We start from the raw sequence: 16,026 nt of genomic DNA, 5'->3' as shown, positions 1-16,026 counted from the left end.
GACTGGACTGAATATAGGACTGGTACTGAATATAGGACTGGGACTGTACTGAACATAGGACTGGGACTGTACTGAATACAGGACTGGGACTGGACTGAATATAGGACTGGGACTGGACTGAATATAGGACTGGTACTGAATATAGGACTGAGACTGTACTGAATATAGTACTGGGACTGTACTGAATATAGTACTGGGACTGTACTGAATATAGGACTGGGACTGGACTAAATATAGGACTGGTACTGAATATAGGACCATGGCTGTACTGAATATAGAACTGGGACTGTACTGAATACAGGACTGGTACTGAATATGGGACTGGGGCTGCACTGAATATAGGACTGGGACTGTACTGAATATAGGACTGGTACTGAATATAGTACTGGGACTGTACTGAATATAGGACTGGGACTGTACTGAATACAGGACTGGGACTGTACTGAATACAGGACTGGGACTGTACTGAATATAGTACTGGGGCTGCACTGAATATAGGACTGGGACTGGACTGAATATAGGACTGGTACTGAATATAGGACTGAGACTGTACTGAATATAGTACTGGGACTGTACTGAATGTAAGACTGGGACTGGACTAAATATAGGACTGGTACTGAATATAGGACCATGGCTGTACTGAATATAGGACTGGGACTGTACTGAATACAGGACTGGTACTGAATATAGGACTGGGGCTGCACTGAATATAGGACTGGGACTGTACTGAATATAGGACTGGTACTGAATATAGTACTGGGACTGTACTTAATATAGGACTGGGGCTGTACTGAATATAGTACTGGGACTGTACTGAATATAGGACTGGGACTGGACTGAATATAGGACTGGTACTGAACATAGGACTGGGGCTGTACTGAATATAGGACTGGGGCTGTACTGAATATAGGACTGGGACTGAATATAGTACTGGGACTGTACTGAATACAGGACTGGTACTGAATATAGGACTGGTACTGAATATAGGACTGGTACTGAACATAGGACTGGGGCTGTACTGAACATAGGACTGGGGCTGTACTGAATATAGGACTGGGACTGAATATAGTACTGGGACTGTACTGAATACAGGACTGGGGCTGCACTGAATATAGGACTGGGACTGAATATAGTACTGGGACTGTACTGAATATAGGACTGAGGCTGAATATAGGTCTGGGACTGTATTGAATATAGGACTGGTACTGAATATAGTACTGGGACTGGACTGAATATAGGACTGGGACTGGACTGAATATAGGACTGGTACTGAATATAGGACTGGGACTGTACTGAATAAAGGACTGGGACTGTACTGAATACAGGACTGGGACTGTACTGAATACAGGACTGGGACTGTACTGAATATAGTACTGGGGCTGCACTGAATATAGGACTGGGACTGAATATAGTACTGGGACTGTACTGAATATAGTACTGGGGCTGCACTGAATATAGGACTGGGGCTGAATATAGGTCTGGGACTGTACTGAATATAGGACTGGTACTGAATATAGTACTGGGACTGTACTGAATACAGGACTGGGACTGTACTGAATACAGGACTGGGACTGAATATAGTACTGGGGCTGCACTGAATATAGGACTGGGACTGAATATAGTACTGGGACTGTACTGAATATAGGACTGGGGCTGAATATAGGTCTGGAACTGTACTGAATATAGGACTGGTACTGAATATAGTACTGGGACTGTACTGAATATAGGACTGGGACTGTACTGAATACAGGACTGGTACTGAATATAGGACTGGGGCTGCACTGAATATAGGACTGGGACTGTACTGAATATAGGACTGGTACTGAATATAGTACTGGGACTGTACTTAATATAGGACTGGGGCTGTACTGAATATAGTACTGGGACTGTACTGAATATAGGACTGGGACTGGACTGAATATAGGACTGGTACTGAACATAGGACTGGGGCTGTACTGAATATAGGACTGGGACTGTACTGAATACAGGACTGGTACTGAATATAGGACTGGTACTGAATATAGGACTGGTACTGAACATAGGACTGGGGCTGTACTGAACATAGGACTGGGGCTGTACTGAATATAGGACTGGGACTGAATATAGTACTGGGACTGTACTGAATACAGGACTGGGGATGCACTGAATATAGGACTGGGACTGAATATAGTACTGGGACTGTACTGAATATAGGACTGGGGCTGAATATAGGTCTGGGACTGTACTGAATATAGGACTGGTACTGAATATAGTACTGGGACTGTACTGAATATAGGACTGGGACTGTACTGAATATAGGACTGGGGCTGCACTGAATATAGGACTGGGACTGAATATAGTACTGGGACTGTACTGCATATAGGACTGGGGCTGAATATAGGTCTGGGACTGTATTGAATATAGGACTGGTACTGAATATAGTACTGGGACTGTACTTAATATAGGACTGGGACTGGACTGAATATAGGACTGGTACTGAATATAGGACTGGGACTGTACTGAATATAGGACTGGGACTGTACTGAATACAGGACTGGGACTGTACTGAATACAGGACTGGGACTGTACTGAATATAGGACTGGGACTGCACTGAATATAGGACTGGGACTGAATATAGGACTGGTACTGTACTGAATACAGGACTGGGACTGTACTGAATACAGGACTGGGACTGAATATAGTACTGGGGCTGCACTGAATATAGGACTGGGACTGAATATAGTACTGGGACTGTACTGAATATAGGACTGGGGCTGAATATAGGTCTGGAACTGTACTGAATATAGGACTGGTACTGAATATAGTACTGGGACTGTACTGAATATAGGACTGGGGCTGTACTGAATATAGTACTGGGACTGTACTGAATATAGGACTGGTACTGAATATAAGACTGGGACTGTACTGAATATAGGACTGGGGCTGTACTGAATACAGGACTGGTACTGAATATAGGACTGGGACTGTACTGAATATAGTACTGGGACTGGACTGAATATAGGACTGGGACTGTACTGAATATAGGACTGGGGCTGTACTGAATACAGGACTGGGACTGAATATAGTACTGGGACTGTACTGAATACAGGACTGGGGCTGCACTGAATATAGGACTGGGACTGAATATAGTACTGGGACTGTACTGAATATAGGACTGGGGCTGAATATAGGTCTGGGACTGTACTGAATATAGGACTGGTACTGAATATAGTACTGGGACTGTACTGAATATAGGACTGGGACTGTACTGAATATAGGACTGGGACTGAATATAGTACTGGGACTGTACTGAATATAGGACTGGGGCTGAATATAGGTCTGGGACTGTATTGAATATAGGACTGGTACTGAATATAGTACTGGGACTGTACTGAATATAGGACTGGGACTGGACTGAATATAGGACTGGTACTGAATATAGGACTGGGACTGTACTGAATATAGGACTGGGACTGTACTGAATACAGGACTGGGACTGTACTGAATACAGGACTGGGACTGTACTGAATATAGGACTGGGACTGCACTGAATATAGGACTGGGACTGAATATAGTACTGGGACTGTACTGAATATAGTACTGGGGCTGCACTGAATATAGGACTGGGGCTGAATATAGGTCTGGGACTGTACTGAATATAGGACTGGTACTGAATATAGTACTGGGACTGTACTGAATACAGGACTGGGACTGTATTGAATACAGGACTGGGACTGAATATAGTACTGGGGCTGCACTGAATATAGGACTGGGACTGAATATAGTACTGGGACTGTACTGAATATAGGACTGGGGCTGAATATAGGTCTGGAACTGTACTGAATATAGGACTGGTACTGAATATAGTACTGGGACTGTACTGAATATAGGACTGGGGCTGTACTGAATATAGTACTGGGACTGTACTGAATATAGGACTGGTACTGAATATAGGACTGGGACTGTACTGAATATAGGACTGGGGCTGTACTGAATACAGGACTGGTACTGAATATAGGACTGGGACTGTACTGAATATAGTACTGGGACTGGACTGAATATAGGACTGGGACTGTACTGAATATAGGACTGGGGCTGTACTGAATACAGGACTGAGGCTGTACTGAATATGGTACTAGGACTGTACTGAATATAGGACTGGGGCTGTACTGAATATAGGATTGGGGCTGTACTGAATACAGGACTGAGGCTGTACTGAATATGGTACTAGGACTGTACTGAATATATGACTGGGGCTGTACTGAATATAGGACTGGGGCTGTACTGAATATGGTACTAGGACTGTACTGAATATATGACTGGGGCTGTACTGAATACAGGACTGAGGCTGTACTGAATATGGTACTAGGACTGTACTGAATATATGACTGGGGCTGTACTGAATATAGGACTGGGGCTGTACTGAATATAGGATTGGGGCTGTACTGAATATATGACTGGGACTGTACTGAATACAGGACTGAGGCTCTACTGAAAATAGGACAGGAACTGTATTGAATATAGAACTGGGACTGTACTGAATATAGGACTGGGGCTGTACTGAATATATGACTGGGACTGTACTAAATATAGGACTGGGACTGTTCTGAATACAGGACTGGGACTGTACTGAATATAGGACTGGGACTGTACTGAATATAGGACTGGGACTGTACTGAATATAGGACTGAGGCTGTACTGAATATAGGACTGGGACTGTACTAAATATAGGACTGGGACTGTTCTGAATATAGGACTGGGACTGTACTGAATATAGGACTGGGACTGCACTGAATATAAGACTGGGCTGTACTGAATACAGGACTGAGGCTGTACTGAATATAGTACTGGGACTGTACTGAATATAGGACTGGGACGGTACTGAATATAGGCCAGATTATTAGATTAGATTAAGAGAGGGGGACTGAATGAAGGGAAGGGGATATTAAACAGATGGGTTGGAGACAGTTTTAGGTCTCAAAATCATACCTTAAGGAATCCTCAGCTGATAATTTTTCAATTGTCAAAAATGCACCTACAGCTGATTAATCCAATTGCTGTATTACATTAGTATTGCCAGGCTTGCATCAACTAATGATCAGCACCAACCTGACTGGCACATAAAGGTGTGGCTCAACGTATAAGAAGGGCAATTGGGAGAGAACAACCAGGGCACTATGATTGCTTTTTATCTTAAACCACAGTATCAAGGAGAACGGGCCGATCCAATTGGATAAGCAGGCCAGTCAGGGGGGCTAACACAGCGGGTAATGGATTGCATTTCACCTCAGATGTACGAGTTGAATGGATGGATAGTAGGCTACAGAATGCACAAAGGACACCAGCAGCAACTTAACAACCATCCATTCCAAAATAACAATCTACCAGGGAAACATTCCACCCAGAGGGGCTTCAGAATAAAGTAGCAGTAATGGTGTTAAACAGAGATAGAGTATGCTGTCTGTCTACCTGTGATGATGGCTGGGCTGGGCTGGGGCTCTATCTGATGAGCTGGGCCGGGGCTCTATCTGATGGGCTGGGCCGGGGCTCTATCTGCTGGGCTGGGCCGGGGCTCTATCTGCTGGGCTGGGCCGGGGCTCTATCTGCTGGGCTGGGCCGGGGCTCTATCTGCTGGGCTGGGCCGGGGCTCTATCTGCTGGGCTGGGCCGGGGCTCTATCTGCTGGGCTGGGCCGGGGATCTATCTGCTGGGCTGGGCCGGGGCTCTATCTGCTGGGCTGGGCCGGGGCTCTATCTGCTGGGCTGGGCCGGGGCTCTATCTGCTGGGCTGGGCCAGGGCTCTATCTGCTGGGCTGGGCCGGGGCTCTATCTGCTGGGCTGGGCCAGAGCTCTATCTGATGAGCTGGGCCGGGGCTCTATCTGCTGGGCTGGGCCGGGGCTCTATCTGATGAGCTGGGCCAGGGCTCTATCTGCTGTGCTGGGCCGGGGCTCTATCTGCTGGGCTGGGCCGGGGCTCTATCTGCTGGGCTGGGCCGGGGCTCTATCTGCTGGGCTTGGGCCGGGGCTCTGTCTGATGGGCTTGGCCGGGGCTCTGCCCTATCTCATGGCAATATCAGTGGACAGGCAGTCTCTCAGCAGTGTCGGCTGCTGCCCCCTGGACGCCCTGAGGCTTTCACAGGGTATCGATTCCTCCTGATCCAACAACACCCCGGGCTCCTTATATCATTGCCACAGCTTAGATCAGCATAAGTGAGGGATAACTATTAACAAGCGTCTCATGACCCTTACCACAGCTACCTAAGCTAATTTATCCCCAGAATCAGGTCTGCTCTCAGCCTACCAACCTGACATACACCCTGCTAGTACATACTGTACCTGCCAATCAGCTAGTGTAGAGGGACTCCATAATATCATTCTGAGTTATGTAGTCTGAGATACAGGCAGAGGTAACCATAGCACAGGGCTTTATTTGGAAAGTAATGTTATTCAAAACATAGCATGACACTATACACAACAGTACACAAAAATGTATTGAGGGCAGACCAACTTTGTGTGATTATATGAATGCTTTCAGCAAACTTGGGGCATGAAGACTGCTTAGCGTGTGTGTGTGTCAAATCAAGTCAAATTGTATTTGTCATATGCTTCGTAAACAACAGGTGTAGACTAACAGTGAAATTCTTACTTACGGCCCCTCCCAAAAAATGTAGAGAGAAAAATAGAAAAATTATAACACAAGGAATAAATTCACAATTATAACACGAGTAAATGATAACTTGGCTATATACACGGGGTAACAGTACTGAGTCGATGTGCAGGGGTACGAGGTAATTGAGGTAAGTACAGTATGTACATATAGGTAGGGATAAAGTGACTTGGCAACAGGATATGTGATGAGTGATGTGATGAGTCAAAATAGTTAGTGCAAAGTGGGTCAATGAAAATAGTCCAGGTAGCTATTTGGTTAACTATTTAGTCGTATGGCTTGGGGGTAGAAAGCTGTTCAGGGTCCTGTTGGTTCCAGACTTGGTGCATCGGTACCGCTTGCCGTGCGGTAGCCGAGAGAACAGTCTATGAATTGGATGGCTTGAGTATGTGTGTCCAATGACACTGCCTGATATACATTTACATTTACATTTAAGTCATTTAGCAGACGCTCTTATCCAGAGCGACTTACAAATTGGTGCATTCACCTTATGATATCCAGTGGAACAACCACTTTACAATAGTGCATCTAACTCTTTTAAGGGGTGGGGGGGTTAGAAGGATTACTTTATCCTATCCTAGGTACATACATCCTATATAGAGGTCCTGGGTGGCAGGGAGCTCAGCCATAGTGATGTACTGGGCCGTAGACACTACCCTCTGTAACGCCTTGCTGTCGGATGCCAAGCAGTGGCCATACCAAGTGGTGATGCAGCCAGGTAAGATTCTCTCAATGGTGCAGCTGTTGAACTTTTTGAGGCCTCCTGAGGGGGAACAGAAATTGTCGTGCCCTCTTCACAACTGTGTTGGGGAGTGTGGACCATGATTATTCCTTAGTGATGTGGACACTGAGGAACTTTAAGCTATCGACCCTCTCCACTACAGCCCATCGATGTGGGTTGGGGCCTGCTCGGCCCCTTCGTTTCCTGTAGTCCACGATCAGCTCCTTTGTGTGCGTGTGTGTGTGCGCTCCTTGGCCCTGAATGGGGAGTGTTGGGAGATATTGCCTGTGTATCGGAGTGTGTTTTTAAGAACAAGGCTGAAAGTGTCTTGCAGTGAGTTTACACAAGGATCACAGAGTATCTTACAGCCTCTCTCTGGTTCTGTGTTTCTATGTTGGCATGTCTTATGGGTAAGAGTAACAGTATATATCCTGTGCTGTGTGTGCGCATGTGTCCGTCCATCCGTGAGTGTCAGCACATCTTGGGGCTATGTGTGTGTGTGTGTGTGTGTGTGTGTGTGTGTGTGTGTGTGTGTGTGTGTGTGTGTGTGTGTGTGTATGTGCGCGCACTGATATTTTTGGAGCTACACTACGATTGTGCACAGACATGGTTAGGGGAAAAGTGTGTCCTTGTGAGTGTGTATGTGTGTGTTTGTGTGTGTTTCCGTGCAGGTGTCCTGGCTTGCTGGGAATGCTGCCAGCTGTAGAGGTGGCTGGGCTCTACGTAGACCTGACTGCAGCCCAGCCTCGTTACTGCTGCAGAGTGTTACAGACTGTCTGTCAGCCAGCATGAATTAAACATGCTCTAAAATCCCTAATCAAGGTAAATGCTGCCTCTCTCTGCACTAATGTCCTACACTCCCTTCCTCCTTCTCACGCTCTCTCTTTCCTTCTCTTCCTCACCTTCTCCCCCCTCTCACACCTTCTCCCCCCTCTCATACTTTCTCCAACAAAACATAACGCAGTATAATCTATGCAGGGGGAAATGTAACACGTTTCCTGCAGTAGGTGTCAAAATAGTTATGTTTACAACTACTGTGCTGTGACTTAAAATGTAAAATGTAATGTACATCCAACCCTTTATGTACAAAACATTAAGAACACCTGCTCTTTCCATGACACAGACTGAACTGGTGAATCCAGGTGAAATCTATGATCCCATATTGATGTCACTTGTCAAATCCACTTCAATCAGTGTAGATGAAGGGGAGGAGACAGGTTAACCTTTTGTCAATAAGGGGAGCTGTTAGCATTATTTATTTTTTTACATTTCCAAATTAAACTGCCTCGTACTCAATTCTTGCTCGTACAATATGCATATTATTATTACTATTGGATAGAAAACAATCTCTAGTTTCTAAAACCGTTTGAATTATGTCTGTGGGTGAACCAGAACTCTTTCTACAGCGAAACTCATGACAGGACATGCGAAGCTCTGAAAAATAGTCTCTGATCTCGGATCAGTTTAAAACTCTGTGTGTGCCCTATGGCTTGACATGAACTGCACCCGCCTTCCCCTGGATGTCAGTAACCAATGAGAAGTGGAATGGTGTCTCTACGTGTTTGTCAGAGTTTTTAAAAGGGAATGGAGTGAGATGTCCCTTCTTTTCGACGCTCGCCAGGACGCAAGGGAGGACATCAGAATCGCATGCTCAAAAGCTCTCGTTATTGATCAAAGATATATCCGTCTGTGATTTAATTCGATATAGGTGTTAGAAACATCATAACGAAGTTATTTGAAACCGATTTATATCAGTTTATGCGAGTATATTGCTATTTTTCTGAATTTCCTTAGTATTGCGTTTGAGGATTTGGGCATGTGTGTGCCGTGTAGCTATCGTTAGCTGCTAGTTCCGAAGTTGAGGAAGTCGTTTTACAACAAAGCAACGATTCTTTTGGACAAAGGACACATTGCCCAAGATACTGATGGAAGCTCGTCCAAAAGTAAGAGTTATTTATGATTTTATTCCGTATTTATGTGGAAAAATGTAAACGCAGTTGTCAGCCATTTTTTGCGGCACTAGTCTGGCTGTAACTCACAATGTATGTCTAGTAACGTAAATTTTAAAAATCTAAATCAGCGGTTGCATTAATAACCAATGCATCTTTCATTAGCTGTCCAACCTGTATTTTTTTAGTCAATCTAATCGATAAATAATCGTAAACATAGGTGCCTTTCCAAGATGGCGCAGGCCCGAATGCATGCCATGTTTTGACAGATTACATTGCATAACCACGATTTGTGATGCTAAATATGCACATTTTCGAACAAACTCTATATGCATTGTGTAATATGATGTTACAGGACTGTCATCTGAAGAATTCTGAGAAGGTTAGTGAAAAAATTTATATATTTTGGTGGCGATAACGTTATCGCCCCTTTTGCCTTGATTTAATGCTGGTGTGATGTTAGCTCATGTGGTATGCTAATATAACGATATATTGTGTTTTCGCTGTAAAACACTTAGAAAATCTGAAATATTGTCTGGATTCACAAGATCTGTGTCTTTCGATTGCTGTAGGCTGTGTATTTTTCAGAAATGTTTTAGGATGAGTATTTTGGTAATTGACGTCGGTCTCTGTAATTATTCCGGCTGCTTCCAACGCTATTTCAGATTGCAGCTGCAATGTAGAACTGTGATTTATACCTGAAATATGCACATCTTTCTAAAAAAACATATCCTATACCATAAATATGTTATCAGACTGTCATCTTATAAAGTTGTTTCTTGGTTAGTGGCTATATATATCTTTATTTAGTCGAATTAGTGATAGCTACTGATGCAGGAAAAAAATGGTGGAGAAAAAAAGTGGTGTCTTTTGCTATCGTGGTTAGCTAATAGATTTACATATTGTGTCTTCCCTGTAAAACACTTAGAAAATCTGAAATATTGTCTGGATTCACAAGATCTTTGTCTTTCAATTGCTGTAGGCTGTGTATTTTTCAGAAATGTTTTAGGATGAGTATTTTGGTAATTGACGTCGGTCTCTGTAATTATTCCGTCTGCTTCCAACGCTATTTCAGATTGCAGCTGCAATGTAGAACTGTGATTTATACCTGAAAAATGCAAATTTTTCTAAAAAAACATATCCTATACCATAAATATGTTATCAGACTGTCATCTTATGAAGTTGTTTCTTGGTTAGTGGCTATATATATCTTTATTTAGTCGAATTAGTGATAGCTACTGATGGAGTAAAAAACTGGTGGAGTAAAAAAAGTGGTGTCTTTTGCTAACGTGGTTAGCTAATAGATTTACATATTGTGTCTTCCCTGTAAAACATTTTAAAAATCAGAAATGATGGCTGGATTCACAAGATCTGTATCTTTCATCTGGTGTCTTGGACTTGTGATTTAATGATATTTAGATGCTTGTATTTACTTGTGACTCTATGCTAGGCTATGCTAGTCAGCTTTTTTACTGTGGGGGGTGCTTCCGGATCCGGGATGAGTACCAAGTAAAAGTTAAAGAAGGATTTTTAAGCCTTGAGACAATTGAGAGATGGATTGTGTATGTGTGCCATTCAGAGGGTGAATGGTCAAGACACAAGATTAAAGTGCCTTTGAACGGGGTATGGTAGTACTGTAGGTGCCAGGCGCACCGGTTTGAGTCAAGAACTGCAATGCTGCTGCGGTTTTCACACTCAATAGCTTCCCGTGTGTATCAAGAATGGTCCACCACCAAAAGGACATCCAGCCAACTTGAACACAACTGTGGTAAGCATTGGAGTCAACATGGGCCAGCATCTATGTGGAACGCTTTCGACACCTTGTAGAGTCCACGCCCTGAAGAATGCAACTCAATTTAAGGAAGGTGTTCTTATTGTTTGGTATACTCAGTGTATGTTTCTAATTCGATAATTTCTTATTAGTCAATAATGACAGAAAGCTGACCGACCAACACGTCTGTGCCTGACTCCCTGAGTAACGCCCTGGGCCTCTAGAGGAGAGGAGAGAGAAACCTCATTAGGTTGTATAAGAGTTGCTGCTACTGCTGCTGCCCAGGATAACAGGGCTGGCATGCCTAACAGGACACGTCTGACAAAAAAGTGCAACAGTGAGAGTCAGAAGAGCTCCACAGCCACCGAGGTAAATTACCTAACATCGACCCTCCTCTGGCTGTCCACTCCCAGCATCAACTGAGACAGCCTCTCAATGAGGTCTGACCCTCTCAGGAGAGGAGGCTGCAGCCACAGCATCTGATGACTAGGAATGCCATCCCCAACAGGACACTCAGCCAAGCGTCCTTCCACCATCTCTGAGGAACGACCTTTTGATTGCACTCTGACTTCATACCCATGTCGTCCTCTGTGAAGCTAAGCCTTTAAACGAAGATAAAGCGTGCAGCGTTTTATCCCTCTGTTCTCCTGAAGCTGAGGGACGGTGATGGACATGCTATCGCTCTCCGAGTGACCCCTACCCTCATGTATCCATAACCACAAACCGCCTGCTCAACACAACTCACAGAACACAGGACAGACATCCTGCTGCTGCTGCCAACAAGACAAAACATCAAAGACAAACACGTCTCCACTTATTGCATTTTAATTTGCAGAATCATCTGTCCCCGAGTGACTACAGGAAGGTTTCATGTCAGCAATATGCCATGGTGCCAATCATCCAGACGGCAAACAAGTCAACTTGCAAATAACTTAAGGAATAATGGGAGTGTTTGACTGATGTTTGCGAGTCCTTCATACTCCTGAGATATTTCTACATGTTGACTTGGGCTGACAGAAGCACACTTAAAAGACTAAAGAGAAGACTTCTAAATCGAGTCTCAGATATTCCACTTTCAAAACTTCCCAGGAGTTCTCCACTTACTTTTAATATCATCACATCTGCTCGCATGATACACCCCCCTGATTGCATCCAAACTTCCCCAAACCTTTCTAGCATTAAAAGGCCTACAAGCATTTTTACAGCCCCTGAATGTCAAAATCACAATGTTTAATGAGCTCTTCATATAACCCCATGCCTTAATTATCACTGTCTCTCACTGTCTCCCTCTGTCTTGCACTGTCTCTCTGTGTGGGATGTACACTGGGTTTATGTGCTGTGTGTGTCTCTGTGTGTGAGATACACTGTTTTAATTTGTATGTGTGTGATATACACAGTTTTTTCTGTGCTCAGGATACCTGCTCTGGGAGTTGTCCTTCCCCACCCCCTGCTGCTCACTCTGTTGTGTTCAGGCCCAGAGATCCTCTGTTGGGCTGTTAATGAATAAATAAAGCGTCTCTTTACAGATTACCCAGGGCTGCCTTCTTCAGGAGGCCGGGATGGGACTTTCTATCAGTGTTTCCCAGGTACCATCATTCCTCATTCCCACTACAATACAATATGAGAGCTCTGCACGGCTTCCCTCGCCGCATCTCTGAGCCATTAGCTCTGAAGACGCTCATTTTTCAGGAGGTTATCAGGGGAGGATAGATAGAGAGCAAATAATCTAGAATAAGCAAAAAGCCACTTGACTCTAGAGAGAGGGAGAGGGAGAGAGAGAGAGCTGAGGATTTCATTTCAGACACACCATCTAGCAGATGAATGAAGATGGAGACAGCTGTGATTAGCTACTGTACTTCTCCACAACACCAGCAAAGCACACAAAGAGGGAACAAGGCTTTTAGGGGATCTGTGAGGGTCCACATTATACTGTTTAAACATTTGAGGTACTGAAACTACCTCCATATATTGTAGGTGTACCGTTTCTATGTGTTTGAAGTATTGAAACTACCTCCATATATTGTAGGTGTACTGTTTCTATGTGTTTGAAGTATTGAAACTACCTCCATATATTGTAGGTGTACTGTTTCTATGTGTTTGAAGTATTGAAACTACCTCCATATATTGTAGGTGTACTGTTTCTATGTGTTTCAACGTAATGGAGCCAGGCCCGGTAGCTACAGTACTCACCCTCATCTCCTGGGCCTCTTTCTTGCCATCCCACGCCCAACTGCGCTTGGTAAAGTAGTTGACTGTGGCAAACTCTATCAGGGCAGAGAAGACAAAGGCATAGCATACCGCCATGAACCAGTCCATAGCTGTGGCATAGGCCACCTTAGGCAGGGAGTTCCTGGCACTGATACTCAGAGTTGTCATGGTTAGAACTGTGGTGACCCCTGGGGACAAGAAGAAGAGAGGCAAAGGGAATGATAGGGTGTATTAGAGAGTGTATGAACTGACAAACACACACACAAACACACACATATGTACATTACACACAGGCCCAACTGGGTTGAACTACAGTACACGTACAGGTCTAGGATCTTAACTTGAGCCAGTCTCCTACAGCAGGAAAACAATCCTGCAGCATCAGGAAATGTGAATTATGTGGATTATAATTCATCAACATTTTTGTAGCGGTTGATACATTTTTTGTAAGGGAAAATCATGTCTGCAATTATAAAGTGGAAATGACAAACTTTAGAAGCCTTTTAAACCTCAAATACACTGCACGTTTTACATTTCCTCAAATTGTAGGAAAGTTGTCCTGCAACAGGGTGATCAAATTAAGATACTACATTTGTAACTGTGTGTCATGTAAAGAACAAAGTGCCATCCTTGAACATTCAGTACATGCTGTCACAGTGTGCTGTGACATATGGCTAAGGTGAGGACATAAAAACCCAATTGTGATATAAACAAACGATTCAGTTAGCAGAATTAGTGATAAAGACGCAGCTCCAATCTAACCTCTCCAATCCCTCTACTACACTGACTCCATGAGTTTCACAGAACCGCAGATTGGAGGCGCCCCATAGAAGAGCTCCACTGAGCTTGTCTGATGATACACTGTAATCCCTGTATTGATACAGTGCAGGCGGCTAGGCAGTCCCCTGCCATCTGTCTGGAGAAACATGGAACAACCACTTCATAGTGGGACGAGGAGCCATGGGTGGATGGGAGAGAGAAGGGGCTACTTTAGAACAGACACAGCAGCCTGACAGAGTGGTGCTGCACTTGATATGGAAACCCTGCTGGCTGATCACCTCATGGAAATGTGAGGGTCACTCGCTGTGACCTGCAGCTTGAATGGGATGCCAACTACTACACAATGTCCATGATTGTAGGTGGGGTAGAGGCCTACCTGGGGGCTCTAGGCATTGGATTGGAAATACCACCTCCATTGACCACATCCATTGTGATGGAGTCTGTATTGACTACCTCCATCATGTTTGACAGTGTGACACAGCCATCATATCCACATGAGGTTTCATTTAACTTTCCTGGCATTGTTTGACACTTAAGCGTTTTGAGGAAAATTCCAAAGCCAGCATGGATGTCATTACACAGGCAATCAAAATGTTGAAACAGAAACAGATTAGATTTGGCCATCTAGACCAGTAGCTAGAAGACATAGCAAATAGGCATTCCAAATGTGGATGTACAATACTCTTATTAGGTGTAAGGCCCAATGTTGATTTGAATCACGACACAGAAAGAGATTTGAGAGGATAAATCAATTGCTGTGTGAAATGTGCATGTTTTCTAAGTCATTGTGCCCATGCGCCGGGCATTGTGTTCTATGTCTCAGCGAATTTAAAGAATGAAATGATAGGAGAGCAGAGAATGGGTGTCCATCAAAGCAGATATAAGCAATCATTCCACTTCGCCTGTTCCCACCTGCCTCATCTGTTAAAATAAAATAAATATAGGCTTCAAAAATGGACTTGTGCAGCTGAAGAGGTCAACTCAATGTGAACCTGTGGGGCTTGTGGTCTTACTGTTGATTTATGCAGAATATACACTACATGACCAAAAGTATGTGGACACCTACTCGTCAAACATCTCATTCCAAAATCATGGAATTGGTCCCCCTTTGCTGCTATAAAAGCCTTCACTCTTCTGGGAAGGCTTTCCACTAGACATTGGAACATTGCTGCGGGGACTTTTATAGCCAAAAAGGCATTAGTGAGGTCGGCACTGATGCTTGGCGATTAGGCCTGGCTCGCAGTCGGTGTTCCAGTTCATCCCAAAAGTGTTCGATGGGGCTGAAGTCAGGGCTCTGTGCAGGCCAGTCAAGTTCTCCCACACCGATCTCAACAAACCATTTCTGTATGGACCTCGCTTTGTGCACGGGGGCATTGTCATGCTGAAACAGGAAAGGGCCTTCCCCAAACTGTTGCCACAAAGTTGGAAGCACAGAATCGTCTAGAATGTCATTGTATGCTCTAGCGTTCCCTTCACTGGCACTAAGGGGCCTAGCCCGAACCACGAAAAACAGCCCCAGGCCACCAAACTTTACAGTTGGCACTATGCATTGGGGCAAGTAGCGTTCTCCTGGCATCCGCCAAACCCAGATTCGTCCGTCGGAACTGCTAGATGATGAAGCGTAATTCATCACTCCAGAGAACGCATTTCCACTTCTCCAGAGTTCAATGACGGCGAGCTTTACACCACTCCAGCCAATGCTTGGCATTGCGCATGGTGATCGTAAGCTTGTGTGCGGCTGATCAGCCATGGTAACCCATTTCATTAAACTCCCAAAGAACAAAACTTGTGCTGATGATGCTTCCAGAGGCAGTTTGCACTACGAGCTTCAGCACTCGGCGGTCCCGTTCAGTGAGCTTGTGTGGCCTACCACTTCGCGGCTGTGCCATTGTTGCTCCTAGATGTTCCCATTTTACAATAACAGCACTTAGAGTTGACCAATGCAGCTCTAG

At 44.5% G+C, this 16,026-nt stretch overlaps 2 protein-coding genes across 5 annotated transcripts in view; both read right to left on the bottom strand.

Annotated features, from left to right (window-relative positions):
• Positions 1-16,026, bottom strand: part of LOC139552534 (uncharacterized) — a 387,539-nt gene that overhangs the window by 183,550 nt on the left and 187,963 nt on the right. The window lies entirely within an intron of this gene.
• The window catches only part of LOC139552481 (gamma-aminobutyric acid receptor subunit alpha-3-like), a 162,305-nt gene that overhangs the window by 6,300 nt on the left and 139,979 nt on the right, over positions 1-16,026 (bottom strand). For all 4 annotated transcript variants that reach the window (XM_071364263.1, XM_071364262.1, XM_071364264.1 and 1 more), the window contains one exon: positions 13,277-13,482. In XM_071364263.1, the coding sequence (XP_071220364.1) occupies positions 13,277-13,482 (206 nt within the window). The remainder of the gene's footprint in view (positions 1-13,276; positions 13,483-16,026) is intronic.

Source organism: Salvelinus alpinus, chromosome 24 (genome assembly GCF_045679555.1).
Source record: "Salvelinus alpinus chromosome 24, SLU_Salpinus.1, whole genome shotgun sequence".
In the NCBI taxonomy this organism is placed as follows: domain Eukaryota; kingdom Metazoa; phylum Chordata; class Actinopteri; order Salmoniformes; family Salmonidae; genus Salvelinus; species Salvelinus alpinus.
Note: the sequence above shows the minus strand (reverse complement) of the source record. Positions and strands in the feature narration are given on the sequence as shown.